General features: G+C 40.7%; 1 protein-coding gene across 1 annotated transcript in view; it reads right to left on the minus strand.

Moving 5' to 3' along the window:
- The window catches only part of LOC127945857 (V-type proton ATPase 16 kDa proteolipid subunit c), a 21,484-nt gene extending 8,112 nt beyond the window's left edge, over window positions 1-13,372 (minus strand). The window contains exon 1 of the mRNA XM_052541958.1: window positions 13,113-13,372. Within this exon, the coding sequence (XP_052397918.1) occupies window positions 13,113-13,185 (73 nt within the window). The 5' untranslated portion in view covers window positions 13,186-13,372. The remainder of the gene's footprint in view (window positions 1-13,112) is intronic.
- Between the last annotated feature and the right edge of the window lie 1,504 nt (window positions 13,373-14,876).

A 14,876-nucleotide genomic window follows, 5' to 3' on the forward strand; every position in this document is an offset into this window, starting at 1 on the left:
TCAGATCAAAGACTAACATCCCAAATTAGCTTCAGCTCTACCGAAGACAGTTAGTCACAACATCACTTCTTGCACACGTAAACTCAGCGTTGATCAGATCAGATGAGCCTGAATGACAGGGATTCACAGAATAACTCACTTCCTCTGTGAGGAACATCTGAGATCAAATGCATCCGTTCCTTTAGACTTACTGTCTGGATCAGCATCTAATTCCCTCACTCCTGGCCAGTATAAAGAAATGTGTTGGGTTCGTTATGTAACAGATATGCAGGTCAGCGATTCATGGGTTAAATTCTGTTTTATAAATTCAGACTGTTGGTACTAAATGCCAGCCTGGCTGGACTTAAACTATTTACGATGCCCATGCGAGCTTCAAAGAAGAAACGAAAACCCCCAACCCAAATTCTTCCAACACTGGAGACAAAGGAACTTTTCGTATAAGTTCCTTACTTTCATTTTATTATTAATATGTATTTTAATTATGTTTATGGATTGCATAAAATGGTTAATCCTTGTTATGTGAAGAGTATAAGTTGCAAGCTTATACTTTAGGAAATGTCTTTCCTCACTTTAACTTCCTCAAAGAAAGCCATGTTTCTGCAACCCCCACTTTTGCAGGTCGTAAAGTTTACGACCACACTGGAGAGGAGAGAAGCCAAATCTTCTCCCCAATGCATTCTATGGAATGAATTTGTTACCTGTTAGTTTTTATGCTGTATAAATGTATTACGTATTCCCTTTTGGTACATTTAGATGTTTCCCAACATCTGCAGTGTTATCATGTGTTAAGCAAATCTTTCAGATGTAGAATTACACATATTTAATGTAACTTCATGTTTTGATCACATATACCTATTATGTTTAGTCTTGTTCTAATCGTCATGCTTTGACAGACCCATTTATCTAGAGCAAAGTAATGAAAAATGTATTTAATCTGGAATAATGAACTTGCTTTAATATTCCTGATGAAATCGGACAGGCCCTAAATCATCAGGGGGTTGTCTCAACCGAGACAAAGGAACTTTCCCTCCGCTTCAGATCGCGGACATTCATTGGATGCTCCCTCGAAAATGGGCGTGAACTATTTCAAGCTATAAGAATTGACCAAACAAGGTCCACTCCCTCTTCGCTCTCTTTTTGCTTCTTCCTCTTCCCCGTTCTCGGATACGCTGCTCTCCAACGTTGTTTCCGCGCGGCCATAGGCCGCGCTCACAGCGCGGACCCCCTCAGCACAGGGGCTGAGAGAAAAAGCCATTTTAATGGCTCCTTTGGAAGCTTTCGTTTCGTTCGTTTTCTTTTCTTTTCTTTACTAAGTTTATTAAACTATTCGCCTCTCCCACGCAAGGAAGACGAATTCTGGAACAATGTTTGTTGAACCTTTCAAATACCGCGCGAGGACAGAACAAAGGACCACGTGCTCCACGCTCACGCCAAGCGCAGCGTGCACGCGCGTCACATGGCCTCCGTTTCATGGCACATGGCTGTTTCAACGCGCAAAGTTCACAAGCTCGACGCCGATCTCACGCCACACTCACATGGGACACCTTTTGCAAGTATCACTTTCTCTATGGAGATTTAAATGCTGCTTTAAAGTGTTGTTATGATCTGATTTGTTGTTGGCTTCTAAAAGTTACTGACTATGATTTTCATACCTGAGCTCCTTATGTGATTCCATTCTATTTTCTCTCTCTCTCTCTCTCTCTCTCTCTTTCTCTCTCTTTTATTTGGATTCGTTATGTATTGTATAAAGCTTACTGTTTGTATTGTCGTACGCATATTTACTCTGTGTGATTTGTAGTTTGATGTATTACTAGTTTAATTATTAAAAACTCATATATAAAATGATTGGCTTTGGACTCCACCCCACTCACATTACGAGTCACTGAGATGTGTCTGATCTTTAGCTACAAGCTCTAAATTTAGAAACTAAATTTATCATAAGGATAGGATAATATTTTCATGGCCAGAGAATACTTTTCCTTGAATTATAAGGCGTGATAACTTTATTGAAAATTGATAGGTCTATAGTGGTGTGCTGGACATACCACGGTTTTGATCTGCAATAATTTACAGTAAGAGATATCACAATAATTGATATGAAGAATGTAATATTGACATATTAATGAGTAAATTACAGTGCCCTGTGATTAGTATTGGTATTGGCAATTGAGCTATTTTTCATAATCAATAAAATTAAATGTAACTGTCATCTGAGATATATATTAATCAAATTCTTGATTAATTATTCAAATTCCCTATATATCATTTGAGTTAATTACTATGTAAAACTCATTGTTGTTACATTTTGGTGGAGGATGCGGGCATTTCAAACTTCGTTTTGTGAGCAATCAATCTGTGTATATGGTTTTTAATAATTTCTGCACGTCCGCTATGAAATTATGTAACGTTACTTGTGAGATAAGTCGCAAGACGCGAACTCACTCCTAACTGACTGAGGCAAAAAGCTGGTCAGTCAGCGCTAGGTATTTGTAGAAACTTAACAGTATAGTCACTGTTATTTTTAATGAAAGTAAACTGCAGTATAATGCTAAAAGTATCCTGTTAAGAAAGACCAAAATCTTTTTACAGTGAAAACATTTTAATATGAATAATTAAAAGATAAAGAAATCTTTTAATAGTTGCAACATGTAAATCTGAACCTGAGCGATGTTCCTCTGATTCAGTTAAAAAGGCCTTGCTTATTAGATATCGTTATTGAATTCGTGGTAAACCACAATAATATTCAAGATTAAAACGATAAAAACTCCTGGTCTAAAATTGGCTTAGCTACCCGATTTTTAAACCTAAAACATTTAAATCATAAGTGCTATTTTGATAAATGTTTATTGGAGTCAACAGTTGGAAAATTCCTGTTTTTGTTACATTTGTGTTTTGGAAGTGAACGGATCCTTCTTCAACCTATGTGAATATATAGCACCTCAGAGATGAAAACTTTCTGTTTGTTACTTGTGATTTTTGATGCAGAAAATCAGCCTGACAAACGATCAGATAAATTCTAAGTCATATTGAAATTGTAATTCCTCTATCTAAACACTAGAGGGAACGTGTGGGTTAGAAATTTCAGGGTACGCCCTGCTTTTTGATTCCAGCTTGCATGAGTGCAAAGCTGCCATCCTGTGGCCATTTCAGATAATGCGCTCTAATTGCTAATCTTTCCCCTTGATGTATTTGAATTAGATGTCTAAATTCTCGATAAATATTTGCATTTACAGCTTTGCTCGTGCGAATATTATTACAGGGAAACAAAAGAATGTTCCCTGCCTTTGACTGTTTACATTTACTTTGAGTTTGGTTCAAACATGATTTGAATTAAAATGTAATTGTTAATAGTGGAAATCTAGATGTGTCAGGTCAACCACTGATTGACCCACTTAGAAGGTAAGCCATCTAGTGGCAGTCTCCTGTTAAATCGACTAACAGACCTCTGTCTTTTCCATTCTGTTTTGAAATTGCATGTCCACTTTTATCCTCTTTGATTAATCTCACACTGTTTGATTAATTTCATGATCATTAATGATAACTTACAAGCTATCAATGGTTATTATAGGATATTATTCCGATTTTCCTTTTAATTCTTACATGCTTATTTTAAATTTTGATTTAAACCAGTTTTGAATTTTTAATTTGAATTAAGTTTTCTGCTCAGCAGGTTAAAGACAGAGAAGCAGTACTTCCCCCCCCCTTGTGGTGAAAACCAGCTACTCCTTCTCCCTTGTTTCATTACTGTTTTTTTTATTTGATGTTTATTATTTTGCTTCTCTCTTTTGACTTAGGTTATTTTGATAATTACCATTATTATCATAAATTCCTTTGTTTTGTTTTATCATGATTAGGTAAAGCTGTTACCTTTCCTCTCTACATATAGTTACTCAATTGATGTTAAACAAACCAAACCTTAATTAACTTTAAGTTTCCTTTGTTCATCCTTTGTGTATTTGATTGTAGAACTCCCTCGGTGATTGGACAGTCATCTCAGGTTTCCAGTGAGCAAGGCTGCCCGACCGGTGTTACCGATACTGGCTGCGAGTGAAACTCTGTCCCTCTTGTCTCAAGAGACATCAGCAATTTTGGCACTCCAAAGGTTGTGCTAAAAGTCACAAGCCGTGCTGTCCTGCGACACGCCAGAGTAACGGAGGACCGGGGACACTGCGGTTCAGTGTTTGGGGAGCACCGGGGAGGTTGACCAAGCCACTGGTTCCCACCTGAATGACTTCAATTCAACCAGGTGAACCAAAAGTGATAAAACCTATCCACTTATTATAAGCCACAGAATATTAGATATTCCCCCGGATATATTTTAAGTGTTCTGACCCTTTTGCTTCTTTAAGCCACACCATATTTCTAGGTTTCCTACCCAGATAGCCCACTCACCTGCTGGCCCTATCTTAAAACCTAGCAGTAGGCTTAGGCCTCCTTATTCCCACTAACACATTGTGTTTCTATTGTTTTCATCTCATTTCAAGTGTTGTTTCACTTTGATCTTTTCTACCCTCTGTTCTGTTGTGATTTGTTTCTTTCATTTCACATAGAGACAGTAACCTGGGAGCCACCAACGAAGTTAAATAGTAGAGCGACAACCAGCAGCCGGTGTCATCACACGACCCGCTAGGCTACTGCCTGTCAAATCTCCATTTCAGGTCCTTCGTTGACCCAAGTTAATTGGCTACTTAACTGTCTGACTGTTTGCATCAGTCAGCCCCAAAATTCTCATAAACGGCACAGCCCGTATGAATATAGCTCGTTAAACGCAGAACGAACTTGCATTGGTCTTTTTGTGTGTGTGTGCTGTGCTTCTCTCACCGACAGAGAATCAGGATGTTCCAGGCATCCAGTCCAGCAGTCCACGGGGGCCACCTCTCGACATGGTTGAAAGCAGTGACGACCCCCTTCCTGCCCAAGGATGCCATTAACCTGCAGCACCCAGAGCAACTAGACACCGAGCTAGATGAACTGATGGCACGCGATCCAAACCAAAGCGACTACTACAGAGAACTCGCCAGGATCTTCGGAAGCCTAGTTCCCATTCTCGTCGCCCAGGCACGGCTCAGTGAACGGAGCCACATCGCGGAGGAGGCCTGGAAGGACCAGGCCCCAACCCAGAGTCATCTTGATCAGCTCCCCCTCGAGACCCAGAACCAGTGCGAGAAAGAGGACGACACAGATCCAGAGCTACAGAAAGGAGTTGAAAGACTTCACAATGCCCTGCAAGATCTTCGCCTCGACACGGATCAAAGAGAACAGCTGGAGAGAGAAGCCAGAAAAGACCTCACCAAGAAACTCCAGCAAGGTGACGCTCTCCTAAAAAGAGCAGAGACTGAATTGAAAGAAAGAGACTATAAAACCTGGGCCTGCAAAACACACTTGCAAGCGGCCCGAGCTAAATTCAACAAGCTCCAAGATGAACTTGACACTGTTCACACTGAACTGAGACAATCTCACAGGTTACAGAGTGGCTGGATCGGAGAAACGCACACCACAAAATTTCTCCCGGGCCGCCACTCCAACCCTTTCAGCCAAGAACCCAGAGCTGGAAAAGGGGGTGTAGTCTCCCTTCTAAGGAAATCACCAGCCAGCTTACAAGAACATCTGTCAACAACGGAGGGAAGAGAACCCTTCCAGAGAACGCATGTCACCAAACCCTGCACTGCTCACAGAGAACTTCACAAGCTAACCAGAAGCATCTCTACATTCAATCCAGATCCTGCAGGAGGACATGACGTTCATGCTTCTTTACAAGCCATTGAATTTCATTTGCAAACTGTCGCTAACGTGACAGATGTGAACACATTGTACCTGTTAAAAATCACGTCCAGCCGTGATGTGCATTGCTTTCTGGATCGTCAACCAGAGACTGTCAAAGCGTACTACCAGCAACTGCTACAGACTTTGATTCTTGAATTCTCTGATCCAAACTCAGATCATGGGCTCCTTATTGCTATGGACCTCAAACAGGGCCGATTTGAAAACCCACAGACTTTCTGTAGTCAGCTACGAAACACCTACTTCGGAGCATGCAACGAACCAGGTATGGAACAGGATTTCAACTTAAAAACTCTGTTCCTCCCAAACCTACATGCCAGTTGGAGTTTTCATCTCAGAGTCCCAGCGTGTCCCCGTAACAGAACTACACAAGAGTTACGGAACTTAGCCCACAAAGCTTGCACCAAGCAAAAGACTATTTGTGAAAAGACTGTGAAAAACCCCAACGTCTCTGTCTCTGAGCACTGCTTGGAGGTAACCCTAGATGGCGCTCTACAACACCACAGTCACAGACATCTTTACAGAGAGTCAATACCATTCCAAGCCAGCAGAGGGCAACACAGTGCAGCCACGTCTGAGACAGCAGAGATCCTGAGGGTGCTGAAAGATCTTCTTCACATGAATACTCGCAAGGAAGATGAGCCAAGCACCCAGAACACTGCCCGAGCTCCACAGTCAACAGCTACAGCTAACTGAACGAGACAGCACAGGTCCTCACACCAGGTACCACAAACACAAGGTACCAGAAAATGCTGTTTTGACTACCTGCCTTTGCAGCGAGCTACACAAGACCGGTCCTCATCACCCACCGATCGTCCCACCTGCCCTAATGCCAACATTCCTGGGCAGCCCTGTCCAAAAGGGGGTGGGTCAAAAAGGAGTCAACAGGGAAGACCTGATCGACACAGGATTAAACCTGACGGTGATCTCATCTTACCTTTTCAAAAGACTCCAATTTGAAGCTAAGAGACAAGATCGAACTCTTACACCTCAAACTTATGAACTGAATGTACAGGTGTACAGACAGGATGACATCCAGTTTGAACAGGTTGTTTCCATTCACCTGACATTCGTTCCGATGAGTCTAATACATCCCATGTATGTCCCACCAGTGAACACTCATACATTGCTCATCGACAAAGACCTGCTAGAACACTTTGACCCTTTTCTGAACTTCAAACAGCTAAAAGACTTTGCTCAAGTGCGAGAACCTCTTTCTCTCCAGCCACACAGGTTGCTAGAGCCAGACTGTCAGGTCGCAGAGGTCACGGGAACTCCCACAGAGCCAGACGGTCAGGTCACAGAGGTCACGGGAACCCCAGCAGCCAGCCATGAGTACAACGCCCTAACAACAGGCCCAAGTTCAAGCCTCTGTACCTTAGTCAACAAACAGGGTACGGTGGTACCAGCTTACACCAAAGGGGTCGCTGTTCGGCTCAACCTGCAAGGTGGTCAAACCTTACACCACACACTGGGTTTCTTCCAATCCTCACCTGAATGTGTGGAACTCGGACTCACACTTGCAAACAAGCATGTCAAACACCAACACCTGTTCCAGCAATGTGATAACATCACAAAAACACACAATGTGATCGTGTACTGGAAGAAGGAAAAAGGACACTCAAAGTTACCAAGTCTAGACGAGGACTTTAAAGATCACACTGACACCCTTGCCAAAACTGGCACACTAAACAACATTCTGTGGTCACTCCCAACCCACCCACCCACATTCAAGGTTGAAGTGATTACACACAGCACAAGAACTTTACTAGCTAAACTGCCTACCTCAGAATCGCTTACGCAGGCTCCGTTGTCTACACAGACCAACATAGCGGACATGCAGGCTTCTGAAACCTTGATAATGACTTTGTTTTACCACCTCTCAGACCCCTCCATCCACCCTGGCAACCAGTCAACAGTCACTGACAACCAAAGCCCCAGACCACTGCATGATACACAAACCATGCTGCGTGCACAGAACAATATTGTGGGTTGTGCACCGTCTGACATCACAATGCCAGGGCGTGTAATGCCACGGAGCAAAAGGGGGATAAGGCCAATATATTTCCATGACGCAGCATGTGCTGCACCACGCAGCACCAGAGCCACTGACACAACACTGAGGCAAGCGTCATGCCAGCAGCAAGATGTGGCAAAACATGGGCGAGGGCGAGCTAAACCCAGTCGCCGCCCACGAAGCAAAGAGACTGTCCTGTCCAACCAAAGACAGGCCTTGTTTGTTTCTTTCTCCCCTTTCTCTCTCTCTCTCCCTATTATCTGTACCAGGATGCTGCTGTGGTTTGCCGTGCTGTGCTGTCAGCCAAAGAGAGGACAGCTGCCACCGAGAAAACCGCTGAGACTCCTGACTACCGATGACAGGGCACACTACCCCAGCACTGTAACCGAATACAGCTGTACAAGGTTCCGATGGAGAGAGGACTCCCTCACTCACACTGAGGCCGATGTCAAACACCTGTTCAGCCAACATGAGAAAGTGACGGTTACACAAATGGAGTTAGGTGGACACCACCACCGCTCCAAACAGTTCCCGGGAGCTTTGCTTAGAGCCGCTGCTGCCGCCAGAATGTTTAACATTGTTATGTCCAGTGTCAATGCAGCGAACCAGACTGTAAACTCCTTGAAACCACTGTTTACTGCCTTCCAGAAGGACTTTACCCAGACTCAGCTGTTAACAGCATTAACAACAGCCATGCTGTGGGAGGTTAGCTCCTCCAAAGACAGCCTAACCACGAGTAAAACCCCACCATACATGATACCCTTAAGCCTTGTGTTAACTGTGCTGTCTTACGCCATCACCATGCCAGCTGACCTGCTACAAATACACCTGGCCAACTCTCTGGATAGCGCCTTCCTACGGCACGTAAACCCCAAACAGAGAGAAGTGAACGTGCTCCTGAACCAACTCATCAGCGAGTCAAGCCAAGTCTACAGACCTAAAGACATTGTCAGTGTCAGGATGTGGAAGAGCAACACCCACACCAAAACACACATTCCAAATGTGGTGGCCTACCACGAAAGCGACACACAGCTGTACCTGGCCCCAAACATGCACATGTGTACTTTAACCAAAAACATTCATTATCTCTGCCTTAGCAAACCCTTCCTCAGACACAACTCTGAAGGAATCTGCGAGCTGCAACCCTGGGTCAGCGATACGCGCTGCCCTGCCGAAGCCAAGCCTCGTACACAAGTCACAGAAACGCAAGCAGAGATTGTGGGTAACAGATGGCTCGTCAACACTCCTGTGCGCTCAGCTATGCTGACCTACGACCAGCATGACACCGCCACCCGTGCCAACCTGCTGGACCAAGTACTGAAAGGTACCACCCAACACATTGACATTACTCCTGTCGATACAGCCCTCCAAGCACTGTCTCGACAGCCCATTCTGAACCAGTCATCTGCGGTCCTAGCCTGGACTGCTGCCGACACTGCACGGTGCATCTCCACCGTCATTGGTCCCGCCCTGACTCTTGGCGTGACCTTCATCCTATACAGGATACTCAACGAGATGCAAACCTCTACAGCCAAACTCACGACAACTGTGGCTGGAGGTCCCCGATGGAATCCCCGGAAAGGGGGTGCCAAGTCAAAGACAACACCGAACCTCATCAAGGGGAGTCCTCAGCTTCAGGAACCACCTGCCATCATGACCCACCTGCTACATGACCATCACGATTCACCTTTCATCTGCCCATCCTGATGATTGCCGTCCGATGATGTCCACACAGGGACTTCATCTGACGAAAGGGGGAGATGTAACAGATATGCAGGTCAGCGATTCATGGGTTAAATTCTGTTTTATAAATTCAGACTGTTGGTACTAAATGCCAGCCTGGCTGGACTTAAACTATTTACGATGCCCATGCGAGCTTCAAAGAAGAAACGAAAACCCCCAACCCAAATTCTTCCAACACTGGAGACAAAGGAACTTTTCGTATAAGTTCCTTACTTTCATTTTATTATTAATATGTATTTTAATTATGTTTATGGATTGCATAAAATGGTTAATCCTTGTTATGTGAAGAGTATAAGTTGCAAGCTTATACTTTAGGAAATGTCTTTCCTCACTTTAACTTCCTCAAAGAAAGCCATGTTTCTGCAACCCCCACTTTTGCAGGTCGTAAAGTTTACGACCACACTGGAGAGGAGAGAAGCCAAATCTTCTCCCCAATGCATTCTATGGAATGAATTTGTTACCTGTTAGTTTTTATGCTGTATAAATGTATTACGTATTCCCTTTTGGTACATTTAGATGTTTCCCAACATCTGCAGTGTTATCATGTGTTAAGCAAATCTTTCAGATGTAGAATTACACATATTTAATGTAACTTCATGTTTTGATCACATATACCTATTATGTTTAGTCTTGTTCTAATCGTCATGCTTTGACAGACCCATTTATCTAGAGCAAAGTAATGAAAAATGTATTTAATCTGGAATAATGAACTTGCTTTAATATTCCTGATGAAATCGGACAGGCCCTAAATCATCAGGGGGTTGTCTCAACCGAGACAAAGGAACTTTCCCTCCGCTTCAGATCGCGGACATTCATTGGATGCTCCCTCGAAAATGGGCGTGAACTATTTCAAGCTATAAGAATTGACCAAACAAGGTCCACTCCCTCTTCGCTCTCTTTTTGCTTCTTCCTCTTCCCCGTTCTCGGATACGCTGCTCTCCAACGTTGTTTCCGCGCGGCCATAGGCCGCGCTCACAGCGCGAACCCCCTCAGCACAGGGGCTGAGAGAAAAAGCCATTTTAATGGCTCCTTTGGAAGCTTTCGTTTCGTTCGTTTTCTTTTCTTTTCTTTACTAAGTTTATTAAACTATTCGCCTCTCCCACGCAAGGAAGACGAATTCTGGAACAATGTTTGTTGAACCTTTCAAATACCGCGCGAGGACAGAACAAAGGACCACGTGCTCCACGCTCACGCCAAGCGCAGCGTGCACGCGCGTCACATGGCCTCCGTTTCATGGCACATGGCTGTTTCAACGCGCAAAGTTCACAAGCTCGACGCCGATCTCACGCCACACTCACATGGGACACCTTTTGCAAGTATCACTTTCTCTATGGAGATTTAAATGCTGCTTTAAAGTGTTGTTATGATCTGATTTGTTGTTGGCTTCTAAAAGTTACTGACTATGATTTTCATACCTGAGCTCCTTATGTGATTCCATTCTATTTTCTCTCTCTCTCTCTCTCTCTCTCTCTTTCTCTCTCTTTTATTTGGATTCGTTATGTATTGTATAAAGCTTACTGTTTGTATTGTCGTACGCATATTTACTCTGTGTGATTTGTAGTTTGATGTATTACTAGTTTAATTATTAAAAACTCATATATAAAATGATTGGCTTTGGACTCCACCCCACTCACATTACGAGTCACTGAGATGTGTCTGATCTTTAGCTACAAGCTCTAAATTTAGAAACTAAATTTATCATAAGGATAGGATAATATTTTCATGGCCAGAGAATACTTTTCCTTGAATTATAAGGCGTGATAACTTTATTGAAAATTGATAGGTCTATAGTGGTGTGCTGGACATACCACGGTTTTGATCTGCAATAATTTACAGTAAGAGATATCACAATAATTGATATGAAGAATGTAATATTGACATATTAATGAGTAAATTACAGTGCCCTGTGATTAGTATTGGTATTGGCAATTGAGCTATTTTTCATAATCAATAAAATTAAATGTAACTGTCATCTGAGATATATATTAATCAAATTCTTGATTAATTATTCAAATTCCCTATATATCATTTGAGTTAATTACTATGTAAAACTCATTGTTGTTACAGTTACAAGTTAAGATCTAACGACGGCATTTGTGACAAAATTTCTTGAGTCATGCACTTTAAGGACACTTTTAAGTGTATATTTGAGCTATAAAAACTAAAAATAAGATCCAGAACATTATTTAAAAAGCTGAACAAAAACCTTATAAAACATAAAATGCATTTTACTTTACAGTGTGACATATTTATGGAAACAACAGGAGCTTGTTTTGAACACCCACAATTAATTGGATCATAGAAGGGGTGGAGCCACATGGTTTAGATGATAAAAGGGGAGGGGCTTAGAAAATAAGAGGCCCCGATGATGTCACCTGAAATCGATAATCGTTTGAGAAGCGGAGCAATTTATGAAGAAATTATGTATTAGCGGTGTACAATAAAGGCCAAGAATGACATATATTAGTGTAGATAAGTTTTACAACACAGAGTAACTAAAAATGAAAAAAAATAATAATATCAGATGCTAAACAATAAAAACACAGACGACCAATCAGAATCCATCCAAGTGTTTTTGTTAGGTATAATAATGTTAATGTCTGTTGTTGTGGACTCATTAACTATCATAACTGGCAAATTATAATCCTTGATGCAAACCAGCCTTAAGAACTAGAATATGAATTATATGAAGTAATTAAAGTACATTCAGGTTTATTTTAACGCTGAACAGAACTGAGCAGTTGCCAGCTTTATTCTGCATTTCACATTCCTCAAATATATAGATAATAAATCATCTTCAGCTCATGAAACCAGTCATTGATTTACTCACAAACGCGTGGATGAGAGAGAACTACCGCTGTTGTTTCTCTGTTTAAATAATTAAAAATGCATTCTATAGGAATTTTCTATTAATAATCCACCAGAGATCTTTTTTTTTTTTCTTTATTTCAGACTACTTCGTTGTCTTTTGTGATGGATGATATGATGCAACCTAATACGCATCAGAACAAATTAACATAACTTAATATAATTATCTAATGCACAACTACATGCTGCACCTTAAATTCAATAGTTCAGTCTCTTGATTGAAACCAATCAAACTTGAGTGAGGATCAATGCATGTGGGAAAAAAAGTACAATAGTATATCAATATCTGACAATAAATGCATTTTATAAGCAATTTCTCAAATAGGACATGCATGGATTACGATCATACAGAAATCATTATGTTAAGGCAGATTTGAACGAATATGAAATGTATCATATTTATGATAAGAACGAGTTCAAAAATATTTCATACGACACCAGGAGCAATGCAACAGCAGTGACAGGAGTGGATTATAATGATGCAGACATAATTTCTGATGTCAAATCTTAAGGTGATGAATAATAACAGTAAATATATATATATTTTCTTATAATAGTAATAAATAATACCAGTATTAAGAACGATATTATCTCAGATATCAAGAATAATGTGACCAACAGAGATTTTTATTACAATCGAGATCAAATAATTATTTAAATATAATTATTATGTTGAATAAATATATTTTAAAATAAAATTTACCGCTGAAGACCATCGCTGCTGAGGCGCCCATCACTGCGAAGAACGACGAGTATTCAGGGCTTCCCGACGACATTATTCCTCTAATTTTACCTCAAAACCCGTTATACAGAAAAGATGCAGCTGGACACGGGCAGGTGCGTACAAACTGACGGTTACCAGGCTCTGAAGGGAAACGGTTTGCCGGAGAACAACGGTTTTAACCCCAAACCGAAGGACGGAAGCTGCTCCTAACGGATCCTGAAGGATGAATCTGCGGTAGAAAATGGCTGATAACGTCACCTGACACACCGCGAGGAAAATACCATCAGATTCCCGGAGGGGTTGAGAGAACGAGTAAATAGAGGAATTCGCCGGTATACTTTTCCAAATAGAGTCTGAGAAGGAATGTGAAATAGCAAGGGTTATGAAATCATTAAATACAAAGCATCCGGGTACAAGGCAGACAGGGATTTAATGGTTTTGTGGTTTTGTAGTTTTACGGTCTCCCCTATTAGTAGAACTGATGGTTTGCTCCGCTGCGGGCTTTCCCTTTAAAACTAATGACATTCAAATCCTTAGAATAAAAACCATTCGTTTATAATCTAGGTGTGAGTATATTATGCTCTTAAAATGATTCCGCGAATTTCAATTTATTTAAATCATTTCATACTGACAGGGAAAACCTTTCCACGTCTCAATTGTAAATAAAGCACGGATTTTGAAAAAAGTGTGTTTGAAAAAGCCCGTATTAAGGTTTTATAAATTATGGAACTTATTTAGCAATTAAACGACTACAACAACATTGTCAGTATGATTCGAATGTGTAACACTACTAAATAATTCCACAAATTATATTTTTATTATATATCTTTTATTATATATCTATTATATGTTGCTCTTTGAAAGGGCGTTGGTTTACTATTCACATCGCAGGCGACACATTTTAAGATATTTAATTCATCAAGAAAGATCATTTTGGTAAATTTAACGGTTTTCGACTTCTATATCACGACCCTCTGATGTCTTGTGCTGTTAATAATAACGCTTCTTTATAATAAAGTGATATGTCACCAACGCAGTGTGATGCAGTGGATGAGGATTCCCCAGATGAAGGTCATTCGGGCAGTGACGTCAACTGGAGGCCACGCCCACCGCCATCTGTCAGCGTGAATTTAAATAGAATGGTCACATAATAAATGAGCTCATTGAAGGAGGCTGGTAGTAACTAATTACATGTAATCTGGATAATGTAATCAGATTCCAATCCTTGTAATTGTCAGGAAGTATTTTCTCAATATTTATTCTTAATATTTCTTCAACTTTGCATCACCTACTGATGGACACACTCATTTATATTTTATTTTTTTATTTAATTATCGCTCTGGAGATTATTTAACTGTGTATTCTGTCTTTGGAAGTTTTATGGTTTAAATAGGCTAATTATTTTCATTAAAATCACGATTAACCCCCTTCAGTTCATTTATACCCCATGCAGAAAACTTTATAATGTAATATAATGGTTTAAATAATATAATTTTTTATGCATTTTAGGTTGTAAATAACAACGAAAGGAACCTAAGTTCAATAAAATAGATAATGGATTATATTACTAATTATTATTATTTATTTATTTTATTTTGGAATCAGTAACGGAGTACAGTTTGCAATAATAATCTATCAAGAGTGTAGAATATAGATTTTATTAATTTTGTTTACTTAATATATTAAATATTTCAAACTATATCTGTATCACATTGCATCATATCTAATAATATTATGCCATAT

This window comes from Carassius gibelio, chromosome A24 (genome assembly GCF_023724105.1).
Source record: "Carassius gibelio isolate Cgi1373 ecotype wild population from Czech Republic chromosome A24, carGib1.2-hapl.c, whole genome shotgun sequence".
Lineage (NCBI taxonomy): Eukaryota > Metazoa > Chordata > Actinopteri > Cypriniformes > Cyprinidae > Carassius > Carassius gibelio.